The sequence below is a fragment of the Electrona antarctica genome (assembly GCF_951216825.1).
Source record: "Electrona antarctica genome assembly, chromosome: 18".
NCBI classification, from domain to species: Eukaryota; Metazoa; Chordata; class Actinopteri; order Myctophiformes; family Myctophidae; genus Electrona; species Electrona antarctica.
The window spans coordinates 20459310-20480664 of record NC_136799.1 but is presented as its reverse complement, the minus strand read 5'-3'; the positions used below and the strand labels follow the sequence as shown (position 1 = coordinate 20480664).

Below are 21355 nucleotides of genomic sequence, written 5' to 3'. Positions count from 1 at the left end.
CAAATTAGCAATATGCGATGTGCAGAATAAGAGGGGAGTACAAGTTAGAATCACGTTTTAATTAATTTGACTACTTGCCCTGGTTTAGGCACTCATATACATTTTTGTGTCTCTTGTCTGTTGTGTGTTCAGGTGGCGTGTGTAGACAAAGCACAGCCCAGTGCTGGATCCCAGAGGGACTGTTAGCGCAGTAAGGACCCCTGAGACGAAGGAGGGTGCATGGAGGGCTCAAGACCATTGAAGCCATGTACCTACCTCTGGTTGGGGCTGGTCTCTGTGGCTGTGGGCTTCGTCTGCGTGGATGCCCGGACCACACCGAGTCCTTCGCTCTCCCCCAACAATGGTACTTCTTGTGGGGGAAACTCCAAGTGCAGAGAGGGCATCATCTTGCCCATCTGGTACCCTGTGGATCCATCCATGGGAGACAAGATTGCTCGGGTCATTGTGTACTTTGTAGCTCTGATCTACATGTTCCTGGGCGTGTCCATCATTGCTGACCGCTTCATGGCCGCAATCGAGGTCATCACGTCCCAGGAGAAGGAGATCATAATCAAGAGGCCCAATGGGGAGACAACCACCACCACTATCCGGGTGTGGAATGAGACAGTTTCCAACCTCACCCTCATGGCCTTGGGCTCGTCTACCCCTGAGATCCTGCTCTCTGTAATCGAGGTCTGTGGACATGAGTTCAGGGCCGGTGAGCTGGGGCCCTCGACGATCGTTGGCAGTGCTGCCTTTAATATGTTTGTCATCCTTGGCATCTGTGTGTCTGTGGTTCCCCAAGGAGAGGTCCGCAAGGTCAAACATCTCAGAGTGTTCTTCATCACAGCGGGCTGGAGCATCTTTGCTTACATCTGGCTCTACATGATCTTGGCAGTGTTTTCTCCCAATGAGGTGCAGATTTGGGAAGGACTGCTCACACTGGCCTTCTTCCCGATCTGTGTGATCCTGGCCTGGGTAGCGGACCGGCGGCTGCTGTTCTACAAGTTCATGCACAAGAAGTACCGCACCGACAAACACAGAGGCGTCATCATCGAGACAGAGCACGACCGCTCCAAGGGGATCGAAATGGACGGCAAGATGGTCAACTCGCACTTTGTGGATGGAGGCGCGTCCAGCAATCTAATGGGCTTGATTGACGGCAAAGAGGTGGATGAGTCCCGGCGTGAAATGATTCGGATCCTGAAAGACCTGAAGCAGAAGTACCCAGAGAAGGAGCTTGATCAGCTGGTGGAGATGGCCAACTACTATGCCCTCTCCCACCAGCAAAAGAGCCGCGCCTTCTACCGTATCCAGGCCACGCGCATGATGACGGGTGCTGGCAACATCCTGAAGAAGCACGTGGCAGAACAGGCTAAGAGGAGCGCCAGTGTGCAGGAGGTGCACGTGGACGAGCCTGAGGAGTTTGTATCCCGGATTGCCTTCGAGCCTGCCGTCTATCAGTGTCTGGAGAACTGCGGTGCTGTCCTTCTGACAGTTTCCAGGAAGGGTGGCGACATCAACAAGACTATCTATGTGGACTACAAGACGGAGGATGGCTCAGCCAACGCCGGCGCTGACTACGAGTTCACCGAAGGCACCGTGGTGTTCAAGCCGGCCGAGATGTTTAAGGAGATCAGCGTTGGCATCATCGATGATGACATATTCGAGGAGGACGAGCACTTCTTTGTGCGCCTCAGCAACCTGCGTGTCCTGGAGACGGAGGATGAGGTCCTGTCTGCCAACAGCCTCCCGTACCCCAAGGCCATGCTGGGCTTCCCCACCGTGGCCACTGTCACCATCCTGGATGACGACCATTCGGGCATCTTCACATTCGAGAGCAGCACATTTCATGTGAGCGAAAGCATAGGCATTATGGAAGTGAAGGTACTGAGGACTTCGGGTGCGAGGGGTACGATCATCGTGCCCTATCGTACCATAGAAGGGCTGGCCAAAGGAGGAGGGGAGGACTTTGAGGACACCTATGGAGAGCTGGAGTTCAAAAACGACGAGACCTGGTAAGAAAATTCCCATTTTTCTCATTCTTGAAGAGTGGTTGTTGTAAAATCATGGGTTGGCTAAGAATGTTGTTCAGCAGTGGTTTGTTCACAGTTGTGTGTTTTTCCTCAAGGCTATGGAAATTATATTATTTTATTATGCATAAGAACATTTTGTTATTTTGTTTTTGCATATTACTTTCGTTTTACTGTATGCAACATGTAGGAGTTTGCAGATACACAAATGTTTTATAGTCTAGCTCAGTATTAGTACTAGTGGTCCTGCTTGCAGCTATATTTTTGATTTATTTCCCACCACGGAGTAACCTCGCATCAGTGTCCAGTTGTCCACCATAGCTATCCACCTCAGAGGAAAGTCTGGTGAAGACTGGCAGTGTCGGTAGGCCAATCAGAGGCAGACGGGGCCGCGTTACCATGTCTAGAGACGGACGTAGATATGTAGGTCATTGTAGACAGACAGGAAGCCAAGGGCAGAGAGAGGAGAGACATGCAAGACAAGATGGGGGTCAGATTCAGACCCGGGTCCTTGCACTCACTAGGAGCATATGGTCTCATATGGTCTGCACGAGAATTGACACACATAATAAATTGGCCTACATATGATAATATCAAATAAGTACAATTACAACAAGCTTAGACCCATTCCTCTGATACATATAGGCCTACTGCCATGCATAGAGACGGCAGTATGTGGACAGCACGGTGCCTCATAAGAAATATTGATTTGTTTATTTCACAGCTTGCATCTCACACATTGGGACCCTCTGGCTCTGAATCAAAGTGACAAGCATCTGTAACCCCCCACACACACACACACACACACACACACACACACACACACACACACACACACACACACACACACACACACACACACCACCACCGAGTGGGCCCCACTCAGGGCTGCATTTGCCGGCTGGCTGGCAGGCAGGGTCTGTGCTGTGCTGTGCTCTGGGGCGCTCGCTCCTGAGGGTTGAATCGGTGGGGGGTGGTCTCTGTGATCAGCATGCTCCTGGGGCCTCAGAACCTCCTGAGGCTTTGCTTGATTGGTACGACCAGAGGGGTTTATTTGGGCCTGTGTGTGTGTGTGTGTGTGTGTGTGTGTGTGTGTGTGTGTGTGTGTGTGTGTGTGTGTGTGTGTGTGTGTGTGTGTGTGTGTGTGTGTGTGTGTGTGTGTGTTGGGGGTGGAGGGGACTATTATTAGGAGACCACTGCTGTGATGTTGTCGGTATTGTGAGGGAATGCTGCTCTATCGATCCATTCGTCGTGTTGTGCATTGGTTGCGAGTTAGGTGTTCCTTTCGGCTGCAGACGCACCAAGTCTGGCGTGAGAGTGCACAACTTGATAAATACTGGCAGTTGGGGGTGGAGTGGGTGGGGGGTGGGGGGGCAGTATTTATCACTTCAAACCATCGTTAAAAAACAAGAGGGCGATTCAGGCCAATTCAGGCATGTTACTTTCCGCTGTCATCTATTTTACAGTGACACTTCCTAGGAGAAGAATTTGAATGTTTTAGGTTCAAAATATCAGTTGAAATCCATTGCCTTTAGGGTGGCTGTGTTAAGTAGAGCTTGGCTCCTATTCCTGTCTAGGGCTATCAATTTTAGCTTCAACTTCAAACCTAACACAGAGACAGCATCAATACCAGCTATGAGGGAGAATAGGACAGAGTGTTGTAAAGTGACGATGCTTTTAAACCATGTCATTTAAGCAGTGAAAGAGTTCTTTTAGGCCTCTCTCCGTGTCATTCCATTACCCATTTGAGTTCCAGACCTTTGTGATTAATCTGAGTGTGATTTATGTTCTTAATCAAAGCTCTATGGAGATGAATTGGCAGGTTGGGTGAATGAGTTGTGCCAAAGGTCTCACCTCTGACCCCTTCACAATGAGGTAAAAGCAGCATTGTCTTTCTTACCATACACAGTTAATATCCATTTGTAAATTAACACTGAGGATTTTGCTGTGTAGCGGTCATTGGGATCTCCATCCAACGCCATGATCCTAGTGACATTGCAGAGGAGCGGTTGTGTAGTCATCATACTCAAAGTAGGTGATATGATAATGAAGCAATCAGAGTCAGAATCACTTTAATCACAAGTACGATAAATGTACTGGGGTGACATTGGTGCGGGGGACAAAGTATTGACAATTTACACTGCACAGACAGCACACAGTACACACTGACACTGTGCAGACTAGGTGTACACAAGGGCAATGGGAATCTAGAGCAATACAGTGCTATAGATCACAGATCTCACTCTACACAAACATTCACCATTCAACATCATGGTGATGATGAATGTGTGTAATGACACATGTTTTACAGATAATTGTGTGGAAACCGCTGTCAGCTACTATTCAATTAAGTTGGCACAAGATCAATTTTCAATGTGCAAGAACATCCGCAAATATTTATGTGAATATCTCTTTCTTCTCCTCGTCATCAGGGCCTTCTGGGGTTTGTAGCAGAATGGCAAGCCTATGCTGCTGTTATGGAACTCCCGACAGTCTCCCAGAAATTTACATAATTTACAGTGGGGGATAATAATGAATTAGATTCTGCGTGCATGTATAAAAATAAAAAAAGACACAAAAAAGAGAAACAAAAGAGTATTGTCGGATGTGACAACTTCATACTGAAGTGCACTGGAAAATTCATGAGAACATTTCCATACTGCAAAACAAAAGTTTAGGATGAATGCGTATAGAAGGCTCCCTAACGGTAGAATAGCGTTCCTCCTCGAGGTCAGCCTTGTGCTCACCACATGAATTGATTTAGCCTCCACTTGTGTACAGTATGGATATCAACAATGGGAATGCTACTTTTGTTTTCTGTACAGGCACACGTGAGGTTTTCCTGTTTGGTGTGAGGCTGTGACAGTTTTTCTCTGGCTGTTAAATGTGACCAAAGAGTGTGTATCTTTGCCCCTGACTAAAGGCCAAAGAGCAGGACCTCTCTCGATTAGCATCTTTTTTACAATAATTAGTCCACATTATACTTCACTTCTATTTCTATGCCTTTCTCTCCCCTTGTTTTATGAGCCATTGACTCTCAATCTCCTTTGACACAATTTGGACCCATTTTGAAATGTTATGTATTTCGGTCCTAATATGGCACTCTGTGAATACATCGTTTGGTCAGACAAAAACACCCGGCACCGAGGATGAAGCTTAATAAAAGAGCCACTTATTTGAGCCAACCATTTTTAAATGTGTGCTATTTTATCTAGCTAGAGCACATGCAGTTTTCAATAGCTTTTTCCATGACACTGCTAAATGGCAGAAAACTAGATAAAGCCTACCTATTTCCTTATTATTTCCTTATTATTTAAATAATAAATACATCACCTTTTAACATTTGACAAGCATAATAAAAAGTAGGACTTGTCTTGTCTTCTTCCCAGGAAGCTTTGCTGTTCCCAGGATGCTTTGCTGTTGCTGCTGAGACTTTCTCTCTCCCTGAATGCATTGCTGTTTACAGTATAATATAATAACTTTGATACTGTCTAATACAGTATAATACTGTTCAGATTCTCCCAGAACGCATTGCAGTTTACAGTATAATACTTTATGATATCAATACAGTATAATACTGCAGATTTTTCTGAAATTGTACAGCAAGGGTTTACAGTGTAGGTTCTGCTGATATAATTGCAAGTGTCATCACGTCTGGTTGAGCATGACTAGATGTGCATGCTTGTAAACCTACCTTGTATTTTTTTTTAAATAGAATCAAGTGAGTTATTTGTAGAGGGGTGAAGGGGTGGGGAAGGGTCATAATACGAAGTGCGACTCTAATTTCTCCACATTCACACCGAGGCCTTGCAACCATCGCCCGCACCACCCCAACCTCCGTACCTCAGGAATGAGTATTATGTCAAGTTTGTCAACCCCTCTTTGGCTTCATGAATGACAGAACACATGTCCACAAATACAGTAAGTAAGTATCCATGTCCTGCTGACCACTCGGCTTTTGTCCTTGTTAACACTTTTCTAGACATCCAAAAATAGAGCCATGAGGCTTTCCTTATACCTCTCTGTAGTATGTAGGCCCTGCCACCCATCTCACACAGCCAGTAGAGCTGATTGTCGTTGAAAAGTTATGTGATAAGATGCAAATTAACTAGGCCTACATGAATCCTAGCATCCCTTTATGGGATAAACAATGGCAAAAATACCAAGGCTATGTTGTTCACTCCACGCGCTATTTCAGCTCCAGTGAACATCTCCACTCTAGATGGAATTCCCATCGAGTGGGTGGAGCGCTACAAATACCTTAATGGGTTTCTGGTTGGATATACAGTACTCCTACATTTTAAATTTCATATTGATTCTTTGTGCAAAACATTTAAATTCACTTTGGGCTTCTACTACAGATTGAACGCTTGTTTTGCTGTTCAAATTGGACTATGGTGATACCATTAGGTTTGCTTGCTCCTCCACCTTGGCCAAACTGGATCCCCTGTACCATGTTGCACTGAGATTCATAACCAACTCACCTTTCAGAACACATCACTGTACGTTGTATGCTGCAGTTGGGGTTGGTTCTCATTGATCTCGCAGGCTGCATCATTGGTATATTTTCAAAGCCATTCTTGGTGATCTGCCTCCTTACATTTCCTCCAAATTCAATTTGGTTAAAAATGATTTCAGATCAAATAACTGGCTATGGTGTGCACTGTGTAGTTAGTACCAGTATTCAAATCTGAGCGTGGTAAAAAATGTCTCGCTTTCTTTGGCCCCTGGTTGTGGAATTGTACTGTAGATCGTCTGTTTTGCGGTTCTTGCGGTTATGGTTAGGTTAGGGTTTGAGGTGGGTTGTCGTGTTTCGGACCAATGACTAGTCGGACCAAACACATGCACTCAGTTTTTCAGTGATGAGATTTTGTGTAGAGGGGTTTATATAGTTAAATGTTGTCAAATATTTAACTACGTATATAAACTATGTAAATATAATATTGAGAATGTAATTGTGATCAAACCATATTTCACAAGTAGAATTGTACCAAAACTGTGAAATCCACTGTGTTCATTTATCCATTTGTAACTCCATTTGCGTACAACTGTATACAGTACACTCAGAGTAAAACAAACAAACATTTTGCTGTATACATTCTATACCAGGCTAACTCACTTTCTGTTTGCTGATGTGCTGTATACAATACATGCATTCAATTAAGAGTTTTGCTTATTCATGAGTCTAGTCTGTTGTTTGCTTCTGTTGTTTTAGTGTACTCACTCCTGGCCTACACTTCCTGCTGTTCTCATAGAAATGTGGAAGGTGAGATGCTTGTGCTTTACGGCTCTGCGCACAGGCCTTGCGGTAATTACCCACGAGGAGATGACATAAAATGATTCTCTAAAGTTGCAGGGGTGTCTGAACTTGGGTCAATGGTTCTTGAAGATGTTCCATCTTGTGCCAGCTGGAGGCTCTGTATCTAGTAGGAAGCAACTATTCCTCCAGTGTCATCAATGGCCAGCTTGTACAGCACAAATGTATGGGCAATGAGCATGCTACATACAGTAGTAGACGCTTGCACGCACGCACAACTCAGAGTATAGTAAAAAAATCTGGGCCCATTCATGTTAATCTTTACACTCTCAGAGTGAAATGAACACTGGATTTTACTGTGCACACACAGGTTGAGTGGCAACAAATATGCTGCCCCTGCGCTTGTTCCTCCCAGTTGGGAGAATGCAATTAAGTTAAAGCTTATTTATAACACAATTCAGGGTACGGCGTGTCACCAGCTCTCTGACTATCCCTGTGTGAGTGTCTGTGTGCAAATATGAGCAGGGACCTCATAAATGTTGCCTCCCCAAAACTTTGACAGTGTCTGCAGCCTAACAGGGTTAGGATAAAGTCAAGTACATGAGTATGACCCGCTTAGCATTGGTACTTGGTTCATGTCAACACATTTAGGTATGTGTTTTGACAAATGGAAAAATGACACAAGACACCACGTGATGTCTGAAGTCACAATTGGTTTGTGTTTCCATCATTCAACCATTTGGAAAAAAAATGATACCTGAATCCCACAAAATGATTAAGGTCAGTAGGCCTACTGAAACAAACTGAGACCCATACAATTATGATGTAAGTCGTTTAAATCCTCAGCTAATGGCATGACAGCACTTTTGCACCCTTGAACCTTTATATTCTGGAGACATTTGACGACATATAATTTTACTCATCACTTTGTTCTGTTGGAATTGAACACCATATGCCAGTGCGTGCGTGCGTGCGTGCGTGCGTGCGTGCGTGCGTGCGTGCGTGCGTGCGTTCGTGCCTGCCTGCGTGCCTGTGTGTGTGTGTGTGTGTTTGTTGTGTGCGCGTGCGTGCGTGCGAACACACATGCGTTCAATACAGGTCATTGCTCTCATGTCATTCCCTTGCCAGCCCAGGCTGACAGGCACCAATGCCAATGGAGGTGCCCTTCCTGGCCCCCAGCACCAACATCCTGCATCTGCATACTTTGATAAAGGTCACTAGCGCTCCATAGCACCCTTCCTCCCATGCACAACACCGCAGCACAACCACTAGAAATCAATATGGATCTCAGAGTGAAAGTGAGCTAAGGTGGCACATAGAATGGCTTGGAGTGCGTGCGTGCGTGCCTGACCATGTCTGACCAGTATATATGAAATTAATGCCTCACTGAGCAGGCCTAAAGGCAGATGGGGGGTCAGTGAGGGTGAATGAATGAATGAACAGGCAGAGGACATTTTATTTTTCAAATAAACACCAGTCCCCTTGTCTTTTTTCATTGAAAGACACATTGGGTAGTCAGTCAGTAGTCTTTCATTGAAGGAACATTTCACATTATCTCCATACATACTCACTAATCTTCACTGTAGGACGGTACCATTTCTGTCTACTCGCTGTCTCAGAGCCTCAGAGGCAGGCTGTGGATAACTCAAACATTTGCCAATGATCATCGTTAGGGATTTCAAACTATCAATTTTTTTTTAATTGAACTGTAACAGCTACTATTTCAGTACACCAACATAATTAGGAAGATAAATTCTGTAGCATCCATTCGAGTGGAATCCCCACCAATGATGTCAATGGCAGGTACATTTTCAAGCCATCCACAGCCCTCAGTGGGGACCTATCTGGATGAGATATGGAAGGTGGAATGGTTTGGATGTTGGGTTACTTGATGATAAAGCATAGTGATACTCCCTCTGAGAGTGGTTCTGAAGACCACATAGTGGTTTCAGCAGCACTACACTTTACCTTTAACCGTATTTCTGAGCACCAGGCACAGGATTCTTTGTGGTGTTTTTTTGCTGCACCTTGCACTCCTGTCTTACTTCATCACTATGCTCATCTGGTCCAGTCATCAGCTGGTGTCAGGCGTGACAGCTGTAAACCCTGGGATGAGGGTCTCTGACCCTTGACCCTAGTGTATTTTCCTAAAGGAGCACTATGCCAATTTTAAACTGTACCTCTGCCTGCATGTCTTATATCTACAGTATCAGTATTTATCAACATTATCTATCTACATATTGGGCTCAATATTCTAGTCTTGTCTCCACCAGGGGATATAGTAAGGGAATCCTATGAAAATCTGGGAACTAAATCGTTACCAAGAAATTTCTTCACCATTGTGTTTCTAAAGGTGTCTAATAACATGTACTAAAAGTTTGAAATTCAACTCCCGTGGGAAACCTCATAAAAAACAGCTCAAAGTCGGGGTACGGATAACCGATTTTCGAAAATTCGAAAGTGCATAAATTGGACTTTTTGGACTTTTGAGGGGTCAAACTAGGGTTTTTTCATGATTCTGAGTTGATTGCAAGCATTTATTTTTTACCAAGACCACTCCATAGTGGAAAAACTGCCACGCCCACTTTAGCATTTACATATGAAGTTGCATTTATTTCGATAACCATAATACTCAGAGAAAATACTGATCTACCATGTCAAATGCTTCAAGAGTCAATGTCTGAGTCTTCTTCAACACCATCATGACTAACATTCTTGCATGTAATGCCTTTACAAACTCCACATGCTGAGATGCACTTGACATCATTCTTCTTGCAGCTGCATCGCCGGTTGCTGCAATCTCCATTACAATTGCAGCTTTCTTCAAACCTCTGTTCAAACAGTGCCACTACTCGATCTGTTTCTCTGGCTCCCATCTTCCCATCAGCTACCTTCTCCATGAAGGTCCTCATTTCAACAAGCTCCTCCTCAGTGAAGGCATGTTTCATGGTGTGCTGATAGATGGCTGCATCAATGAGGAGATGAGCACGAATTGCCTTGTCAAAACACCCTCCATCCAGGATGTGGCTGGCTGTCGTACTCCCTGGATAAATCAGCTGGATCAGCTCTAGTATTCCAGAATCCTCCATAATGTTACCTATGGATCCAAGGTAGGACTTCAGCAGGTGAAATCCACCCAACCTCGGAATGACGGGTAGATTGGCCTGCTTTATGATGTCCACAGCCTTCAGCCAGATCGGAAGATCGAACGTCACTATAGTGGCCCTGTCTGCAGAGAGCCGCATGCACTCTTTGAGAGTGGTGAAGATGGTGTTGTGGTCATTAGGGTCACCTTCGATGACTGGGAGGAAATCAATCTGCGTGCTCTGCTTGACATTATCTGCATGGATACTCTTCATCCAGCCATTCCAGTTGGAGTGTGGGAAGTCTGGATCCTGGGCTTTGATCACCCACCCTGCTGCCCAGAGTGTATCACCCGGTGTGAGAAGTGGCTGGTTGAGTGTCACAGAGGAGGAGAGCTCAGCAATGGGAAGAAATGTGATGGAGTTTATTCCCATCTGTTTCCTGTTGGTGAATGGAAGAATCTTCACTTCAGCTCGCTTCAGGATCTTAGCTTTGTCAAGTGCCTTCAACTTCACCCTGTGGACAGCTGCTGTTGTCTGCAGATCTGGCAAAGGTGGTGCCGGAGAAGTGACTTTGATCCAACCCATTGAATGAAAGGGGGTGTTTCCGTGAATAGAGACAATGTTCAAATCTATATTGTCCCCAACAAACTGAGTGACTGCATTACTTGGTTCACGAACCTCCATGGAGACCACCTGATCGTCACTTTCACTGGCTGTTGGAAATGATAGATCCTCAAGTGCGGCATCAACCGCAACATCATCATCGATGTGGTCATCACTTTCTTCTACATTGGTATCAAGAGTGGCAGATGTATCTGGGATGCCATCTCCGTTCCTTTCGTTAAGGAAGCAGTATTTGTAATTCTGTGTCTCTGAGTAAGACTCAGTGTATCCCAGCCGGTGTAACTTGTTGATCATCCATTTTGACCCAAATCTATGATTAAGTTGTATGGCAAGCCCCATCTGGTATGGCAATACTCCTGATCGAGGCCGACAGGCCTTGATAAAGTTCTGCCCCCAAACAGCTATTCTTTCATCGGTCTTCACTATCGGTCTCAAGAACATCTGGAGGCTCTCAGGAACAAGTGCCAGCTGACTTTGGATATCAGCCATACTGTGTGCAGTGGGGTAGGACTTTGGGTCTAGATCAATAATGGCGATGTCGTTGCATATGATCTTTAGTGCTGTCTTTATGATCTGAGTCTTCTCATCTCCTTGCTCAAGATTAGCATGATGCTCTCGCAGAATGTTGCTGATGTTATCTTTAAAGCAAATCACATCTGCCCTTCTCGCCTGTGAGGTGAAATACAATGTGTCATGATATTTCTCTTGGAGTTTCTTTCTTAGCCATTTCTTTGAATAAGAGAGGCTCTTATCTGGTGACTGATCAAACTCCTGAAGCTTTTTGTGGACTTGGTCAAGCGTCATCACCCCATGCTCGAGTTGTGTGTCTAGCCATTCACAGAATTCAATAAAAACAGCCTCTTGCTCATCATAGCTTTTCCTCTGTCCTCTCTTCCTTTGTCCTTTATCTTCAGTGTTGGAGTAATGGTCACCCCTCTCAAAAAGAAGTTTGCAGCGCAAATAATACAATGTTTCTTCTGCTACCAAGTCATTGATCCCTTCCAGACGCCCAAGGACTTCAGTGCCCCAGTCATCTTTGCGACTCTTGGCCGCCTTCAGCAAGCTTGCCTTCAGTCTATCTGCAGTCAAATTATCAGGCACTCTATATCTCTTTCTAGCGTCTGCTTGGTTATGTTTGTAGAGTAGAGCGGGTTGGTTGCAAAGAATGCATACATTCTTGTAAAGAAGCTGAACGGATTGTGTACTTGTAGAACTGCATGCAGTTGATGCACTGGACCCCGAGCAAGTGCGTCTACGCTTATCCTTTGCTGCCTTTGATGCTTGAGCTGACTTCTCGACAAACTTGACAAACTTGTTTTGACACTTTTTGTGGTACCTAAGTCTTCCTTCTTTTTTATCCTCCTTCATACGCTCCAAAATCGTAGCATTTGCAACCGCATGTTTCAGTAAAGTAGAGTAGCCTTTAGGAGTTCCTTTTATAAGCCTCTCAGCTGGCGTCTCAGGGCCTTCACAGATGAAGCACTTGAGCAGAGGTGAAGTAACGTCTTCATCCATAGTACTGCAATAAATATCTAATATCACTGAAAACATCTAAATATAACCACTTAAACATCAAACAAATTCTTACTAAATATTTCTGAAACTCAAACAAATAACATAATGTACGTCTTACATATATGAAAAGAAGGAAACAAACAACATTACTTACTTCTAATGGATGCACACACTGAAAAATAAATGTCTTTGTAGCTGTGATCAACAGAGAAAAAGGATGCAAATGGCTTCAGGCATGTCTGGTGCTCCAAACTTCCTCACTTTGAATGACAACTACAGCAACCACTACTAAACAATAACTAGGCCTATTTACCATGTCAAACAATAAAAAAGAAACTCATTTAGTTTTAATTGACATGTACCCTGCAAGGGTAGGTGTGTGTGGGGTGGAGGGGGGCATTGGGGGGAGGTGAACGATAGCGGGAAAAGTGGGTGCGGCCGTTTTTCCACCAGGGAGTGGTCTTGGTAAAAAATAAATGCTTGCAATCAACTCAGAATCATGAAAAAACCCTAGTTTGACCCCTCAAAAGTCCAAAAAGTCCAATTTATGCACTTTCGAATTTTCGAAAATCGGTTATCCGTACCCCGACTTTGAGCTGTTTTTTATGAGGTTTCCCACGGGAGTTGAATTTCAAACTTTTAGTACATGTTATTAGACACCTTTAGAAACACATTGGTGAAGACATTTCTTGGTAACGATTTAGTTCCCAGATTTGCCAAATACCTGATAAAATTCCCTTACTAATAGTCACAAGCTCGCTTCACATATAGGCACTCTATAAGGATTACAGTATGAGCAGGAGATTCCTCTGTCAATGGTATGCATGCACTGCTTCGATTGACTCCTTCAATTACACATACACAAAATGTGCCAAACCTCTCCTTTACAGGCTTTGGGTTAGCGTCGTATTAAAAGTTGTCAAGCTCACAAAGCGTTGGGATGCGACACTTAGACGGGCTATTCTTTCTATTTTTTACCATTATACAACAAAGTATACAATAGGTTCTTAATATGGCAATCGGATGTTTTTGCGTTGATTTGTTGATACATAACATTTACAAAAACATTGATTATTCCATTAATTGAACAAGTAATCGATAACACAATAATCGCTAGTCTATCACAGTTCTAGTTCTAGCCTCTAGCTTTCTCTTCTGTAGTAAAGCCTGATGCCAGATTCTGGCTTGTGGCTACCACTGCTATACTAACATTATGGAGCTGCACCTTTTAAATATGGAGTATGGTGAGACCCAGAGAGATAATTGTCAGCTCTGCCTGATCTGAGGTGATGTTTTGTATTGAATCATATAAATTCAACAAACACCCTTAGTGCACATGCTTTCTTTAAACCTCTGGCATCAAAGACAAGACTCCTTTCTAGCTGTCAGTAAAGTATGTCATTGTCAGGAATAAACGGAACTAATAAACGGAAAATATATACTGTAACGTTTAACCATTGAATTACATAGCAGCAACCCACGATCAGCGAAACATCAAATCTTTATATTGATGTGATTAACTCTTTAATACCCACTTTAACTGTCAAGCCATTCAATTTGCCTTAGTGCGTGTTTTTTGATCCAGCCACTAATGCAAGCTGGATGTAGGCTATGTTTTTATTATTGGAAACATCTGCCATCAAAGACAGACTCCTTGTTACCTACACATACTCCACAAGCCTGGGGCTGCCCTTCACCATGTTTCAGGCTAGTCCAGCATGCAGGCATCAGCTCAGGGGACCTCCTTAAGGGAGGCGAGGCTGGTGGTGGAGGGGTTTCCTATTCCACATTATTCCCAGGGTGCTGCAGCAGAAAATGCGCCAGAATGCATCAGTAGTTCCTCACTGTAATACTACTACTACCCTCGTCCCTATGCCTGCACCCTCCCCAAGCCTCTGCCTCTGCTTCCTGCTCTCCCTGCTGGGTCTCTTAAGCTCTGTGGGGTAAATTAGAACAACAGGCGTGATCTCGGCATGCATGTATCAGTGTTATTTAAACAACGTCTTGAACTGCGTGTCGGAACCAAATTAACGCCGGTGCACGCTAGGCATGCCTCGCTGGAAGACTTGCATCACAGCGCCAGCTGGCATTAATTATGCCCCCCCCCCCACTCACTCACCCCCACCTGAAGAAAGAATGCTAGTGTCATTCTATTTGTGACGGTGTGATGCAGTATGTACCTCAATTGGATGTCTGGTTTCAGATAACATGCGATTCATAAGTCACACTCTCCGCAACATCTCCAGTCTGGGTAAGCCAATGTTGCTGATTAGCGCCGCTAATGACGCTTTGATGAGCTGGTGTTTCTTAAGGACAGAACGATGACACCAGAGAGACTTGACCCGTAGACGGAGACAGACGAAACGAGACAGGCAGCCCACAGTCAGCCGGCAGGAAACCTTCACTTGGTCTCCCGCCTCCATCGTCCTCGACTTTGTTCTCTGCTGATGCTCTCCAACAGGCTGACCTTGGGAGATTTCTTGGCCAAACTCTGTCTGTCCAACATAGCAGGCCTCCAAGACACTGCACTGCACTGCACTGCACTGCACTGCACTGCACTGCACTGCACTGCACTGCACTGCACTGCACTGCACTGCACTGCACTGCACAGTGCACACTAATCAACTCTGTAGGGCATGTATGTATTAGAATGTCAGTGTGTGTGTTTCCTTTTTTGCACTGTGTGTGTGTGTGTGTGTGTGTGTGTGTGTGTGTGTGTGTGTGTGTGTGTGTGTGTGTGTGTGTGTGTGTGTGTGTGTGTGTGAGTGATTACACTCCAATGCATCTCCACTGGTAGGACAGAATGTCCTGATTTATTGTAGCTTGTAGATCTGCTATTGTCAGTGTGTGCATGTGCATTATTGTGCACTGTGCAATCGTGTAAAAATCATGACAAAAGGCTCCCTCAGGAGTGGAAATTGATATTTTGTTTTCCCATCTTTCCCGTCGAGACTCAAGCAGTGGACATATTAGTTATTGTCTCCACCAGGCCGAAGGCATGGGGAGAGAGTATGTTTTGCACTCCGTCCGTCCGTCCGTCCGTCTGTCTGTGAACAGATAATCTCCGGCACCGTTAACCCAGTCGATGCCAAATTTTGCACACACACTCCCTGGATGCCAACGATGAACCTCTGCCCCAAAATTTCCAGAATGGCCTGTTATAGCGCCACCAGGAGGCCGCTTTGTGCAAAACAAGTTTTTGGACAGTACACCTACAGATTTTGTCCAAACATCATGCAAATTGGTACACAGTCTCTCTAGAGACATTCAACGAAACGGGTCTTTCAGATTTCTCAGACTCCATCCTGATTGGCTAAGATTGGCTTCCAAAGTTCGCAGGAGTGCTCAACAAAATGCTGCAAATCATGAACACATCGTGTGATTCCCCAGAAATTGTGCACGCACATTCCCACTAGGCCGAGGAAGAAATGCCACGTGAACATTTTCAACTCAGCCTCATGGTGGCGCTATAACTGGCCGAAAAGTGTATTTACCTCTAACTGCACGGATCTGTGGATAACTTTGTATGCCAACTCCTTAGAGGCCAAGGAAAAACCTTTGCCTGGAATTTTTCACATCTGCTCTTTGTAGCGCCACCAGGAGGCCAACATATGTAAAACACATTTTCTAATATTACTCCTTCAGATTTTAGCCAAATGTCACGCAAATCGGTACACATGCTCTCCATAGTCATGTGATCAAGACGGGTTTGTTTGATTTCTCATAATCCACCCTCATTGGCTACAATTGGCTTCTAAACTTTTCAGGAGTAGCCCGCTTTGTACCCGTTTTGTACAAATCGCCACAACTCCTCAACGCAGCGTCCGATTGCGGTGAAACTGTGCATGTATATTCCCACTAGGCTGAGGAAGAAATGCCACTTGACAGTTTTCAAATCAGCCTCATGGTGGCGCTACAACAGGCCAAGCCGTGTCACACACACACACACACACACACACACACACACACACACACACACACACACACACACACACACACACACACACACACACATACATTTAGCCAAACATCACATACACTCCTATCCTCCTGGTGGAGACCTGTGCCCAGAAGGGCACTTTTTCTAGTTAGCACTGCAGTGGGAGGGTTCTCCCAGTGCTCTTGGTGATATTCACATCAAACTCCCAAGCGGAAGTGGTGTGTGCCTCTGTATAGTAGTAGACAACTTTTACTTTAATTTTAATGAGTACTTTTAACCCAGTGCCCCACACAAAATGACCGGAACTACCGGGACTCGGGCAATCAATTAATTCAGTTGCAACCACTATATTAATGGCAAGTATTTCATACAACTTAAGTTAAAAAATTGTGAACTATCCCTTTAACCCAGGGGTAGCTGGGGATCGAACCAGGAACCTTCCGATTTCCCAGTGGCTGCTCTGCCACCTGAGCCACTACCAACCCCAGCAATGGAGATTGAATACCGATACTTTATTAACAGTTTGCATGGATAAGCAAACAATATCAAATGTATATAGTACAGTATATACAATACAGTATATATATTTTTATTTTTTATTTTTGTAATTATCTTTTATTTTTTAAAGAAGGAGAATTTGGGAGGGTAGAGCGGCATCTTATCCGGAATGTGTCACACATGGTAAAATCCTGAGAGTTCATTTAATCAGAGTACATCATTTGCACATACAGTTACACATCTGTAAAGGTCCATTCGTTTCCATGTGTACATAATTAACACTCAGGATTTGACTGTGACTCCCTCGAGGAGAAAAAAATGAACACTGGTGATAGTGCAGCGAGTCCCTCCCCCTTCTGCTCTCGCAACAGTGGGGAACGCTGTCTGATAACTCGGAGCCCCGAGGATTTTGGCAGACGGCACAATACAAATCATTGCAGGCTGAGAGCTTCAGCGCGGGAAGATGTTGGCGGCATCCTGACAGCAAGATGTAAGACTAGGGAGAGGGGAAAAGCTGCGGGAGGGGGGGGGGGGGGGGGGGGGGGGTTGAGGTGGTATAGGGGTGCTGCTGCAGGGAACCGTAAACAAGCTGAGGTTAAGTGTTGGCCCACGTCCACACCGCAGGCCACGGGGAAACTGTGGCCTTCATACTAGATCACAGATGTATATTATTCCTTGCACCTTTATGGACAACCTTGCGTTATGTATTTGTGTCTAGTGTACCACCCATCTGACCTCTTAACACCACAGGCAGCCCAATTAGGGGGCAGATGGGTGGGCAGCGTACGTTATGTATTTGTGTCTAGTGTACCACCCATCTGACCTCTTAACACCACAGGCAGCCCAATAATGGGGCAGATGGGTGGGCAGCGTACATTTTCAGATATTGTTTATTTTAATGATCGGTCAATCGATTGTGTTCCAGGTTGGATAAATGGAACTAACATAGTAGTATATATTTCTACATTCATTTTGGTATATTATCAATAAAATCAATATTTTTTGCTTGTGTCAAGTGACAGACAATGGTAATTGTCACGTAAAGTAATTCAAAATTGTACATCGCTTGGTGTGTGTGTGTGTGTGTGTGTGTGTGTGTGTGTGTGTGTGTGTGTGTGTGTGTGTGTGTGTGTGTGTGTGTGTGTGTGTGTGTGTGTGTGTGTGTGTGTGTGTGTGTGTGTACAATCTATCACCACCAGTAATATTTTTTCATGTTGATAGTGCATGAGCAGTTGATGTACAGCAGGGGTGCCCACACATTTATGACGTGAGATCTACTTTCAAAATGACCAGCTCAACAAGATCTACCCACTGAAAAAATAAGTGTACCATTGCTGAAAATAGTTTCAATATATAATGTACCTGGGGGGGCTTTGGAATAGGGAGGGGGGAGAAATTATGACAGGCAGTTTCTGCTGTCAAAATATGTCCCCCCCGTATTTAACTTAAACGCCCAATGCATTCTCAATGGCAATTACACAAACTTTGGCATGCTACTTGTCCTACATACTTACACCTAGAAACCCCATTCAAACCTATTTAGGTTCATCTTACGGTGTTTGCCTGAAAAGAAATCTTTAAAATGTTTCATAGTTTTAGAAATATATAGTGCAAGGACACTTCGACACCAACTCTGGGGGAGCCCGGGTTCGAACTGGAAACCTTGCAGTTACCATCCAGCCACTCTACCCCCTGAGCCACCGCCGCCCTGTTTTGGTTTGGTTTTACTATAGTTTATGACAGAATGGAGAGAGAAAGCTAAATTCATTGACAAAGTACATTTGGAATTTGTCACCCATCCTACACACCCTATACCAGGGGTGCCCACACTTTTTGACTTGAGAGCTACTTTCAAAATGACCAGCTCGGCAAGATCTACCCACCAAATCAATTATTATACCATTGCTGAAAATTGTTTAAATATGTACCTGAGGGGGCTTCGGAATTGTAGAGTTTGTGTTACATTCTGTACAGTACAAGACAAATGCACTTGGAATGGGAAATAGAGGGGGAGAAATGTTTTTCTTTTCTTTTTTAATCGTTTTTTTTCTTCAATATATTTAAATGAAATACTCTTTAGGGGCATGTCATGTGATCTACCTGCACAGCCTTTGTGATCTACTGGTAGATCGCGATCTACCTTTTGGGCACCCCTGATGTACAGTATACATGTACAGTATCAAGTGTAATGGACCACCACAGGGTTATTTGTAGAGGCGCTGGGGTGAAAATGTGGCTGGGGATCAAGAGTGGCCATGCTAGCTAGGGTCTGGGTAATGAGGGGGTGTGGGGTCAGCTTGGCAGTTCCCCCGGGCGGGGCGGAGCATGGCAGAGCTGTCATGTCAAGAGAGTCGGCCAGAGATAAAGACTTTGTGCATCGACGGGATCACAGCTACAGCTCCAGAACCTCTCCTCCTGCTTCTCTTCTCTTCTCTTCTCTTCTCTTCTCTTCTCTTCTCTTCTCTTCTCTTCTCTTCTCTTCTCTTCTCTTCTCTTCTCTTCTCTTCCTCTTCTCTTCTCTTCTCCTCATCTTCCCCTTCTCTCTTCATGTAATGTTCCACCGGCTCTTATCCTGATGGAGCCTGCGGTCTCGCTCACTTGTGTTTTTACTTACACCCCCCCCCCCCCCCCCCCCCCTCTCTTCCTCTGCTTTCTTTTAATTTCATCCTGTGTTCTCCTCTATGCAACCAAATGATAAGCTTCACCTCAACCTTTTCCATGATTTTGGTCAGTTTTCATGAACCCTTCCCTGCCCCCCACTCCATTTTGTCTCTTCTCTTTCCTTCCTCTATTCATATGTATTATTTAAGCCCCTCAGCACTTCTCCCGTCTCTCTGTTTATGGGTATTGGCCTACTTCTGTCTCGCCCTGTAATTGTACATTGGATTGAACGCTTCCCATCCCTCTGTGGACACACATCGCTCATGACAGTGTCACGGTGGACAAACATCGCTCATGACCGTGTCACCGTAGACACATCGCTCATGACAGTGGTTCTTGACCTGTGGGTCGGGACACCCTGGGGGTCCCCATATCATTTTGTGGAGGGGGTCCCCAGATGACACTGAAGTGACAATGTAAGGACCTTTAAAGATGGAGTGCTGTGATTTGTTTCCACCCAAAAACATGATCATCAGGTATTATTATTCTAAAAGGAGGAAGACCTTTTTCAAAAAAGTGTGCAGTATTTGTTAAAATGACGTTATGTGGACACGCCCACCAGTTCAAAGCACACTTTACAGCTGTCACTCGATCCTGTAGGTTTACACTCTATAACACACAACGAATTAAACCGTTCCTCACCCAGGAGTCAGCCCAGCTCTTAATCCAGACAACAGTCTTGTCAAAACTTGACTATTGTAACTCCCTCCTTACTGGCCTTCTGGCATGCGCACTTAAGCCTCTCCAACTGATCCAAAATGCCGCAGCTTGCTTTGTCTTCAACCAGCCAAAATTCTCACATGTCTCCCCCCTTCTCCGCTCCCGATCCATTGGCTCCCAGGTCGCTGCCCGCACAGAATACAAAACTCTGATGCTGGCATTCAAAGCAACCAAAGGTATGGCTCCCCCATATCTTGCAAGTCTGATTGAACCCTACAAACCCTCCCACACACTCAGATCAGCCAACGCAGGAAAGTTGGAAGTACCTTCACTAAATTAAAATAAAAGTCCATTATCAAAAGTAATCAACAAACTAAACTATAAAAACTGTTAAAACATTGGACAAATTGTCAAATAATGTAAGAAATAGGCCTTGTGAGCTGCAATTTTTATAACCAATACAATTATATGAAAATGTAGTTACTTTGTAGATTTTGATTATTACAAAACAAAACACACTGACCACTACAGCCCTATACACTGACACCACGGCGCGTAAACAGCGCCTCAAACTGTGACTCCGCCCACAACCGGGGGAAGTTGTGATTTGCGCTCGTTCACTGCAATGCAATTTGCGGCATTTTCAAAACAATATTGAGCAGAGTAGCGATTATCAAACGTATTTGCAATGCCATACGTTGAAAGATCTGTTGCCTGTGGACAAGGCACGCTACCTCCGCAAGTTAGATAGCATCGGCATAGATGTTTGTCCGTATGTGATTAAGGATTGGACCAAGTTGCATTGGCAGCCATAGAAAATTCTTACCCCAGGCTAAAACCGGATGTGACGTTTTTGGGCGTTCCTGTCTAGCGTGGTGTCAGTGTATACTGTATATATTTTGGCCATTTGAAAATGGCAGATCTACAAGCTCACAATGCGTCGCGATGCATTGTGAGCTTGTAGATATAGGTATTTTAATTTCTACTTTTACTTTTAGTAAGTATATATTGATACCGATACTGATACTTTTGTACTTTTACAATTACAAGTACTTACCCAAGTACATTTTGACTCGAGTATCGGACTTCTACTTGTAACAGA

General features: G+C 44.6%; 1 protein-coding gene across 2 annotated transcripts in view; it reads left to right on the top strand.

Annotated features, from left to right (window-relative positions):
* Positions 1-21355, top strand: part of slc8a3 (solute carrier family 8 member 3) — a 124333-nt gene that overhangs the window by 10733 nt on the left and 92245 nt on the right. For both annotated transcript variants that reach the window (XR_013792342.1, XM_079529009.1), the window contains exon 2: positions 133-1997. Coding sequence is in view for 1 of the 2 variants with exons in the window: in XM_079529009.1 (XP_079385135.1) it covers positions 220-1997 (1778 nt within the window). In the remaining variant the exon portion in view is untranslated. The remainder of the gene's footprint in view (positions 1-132; positions 1998-21355) is intronic.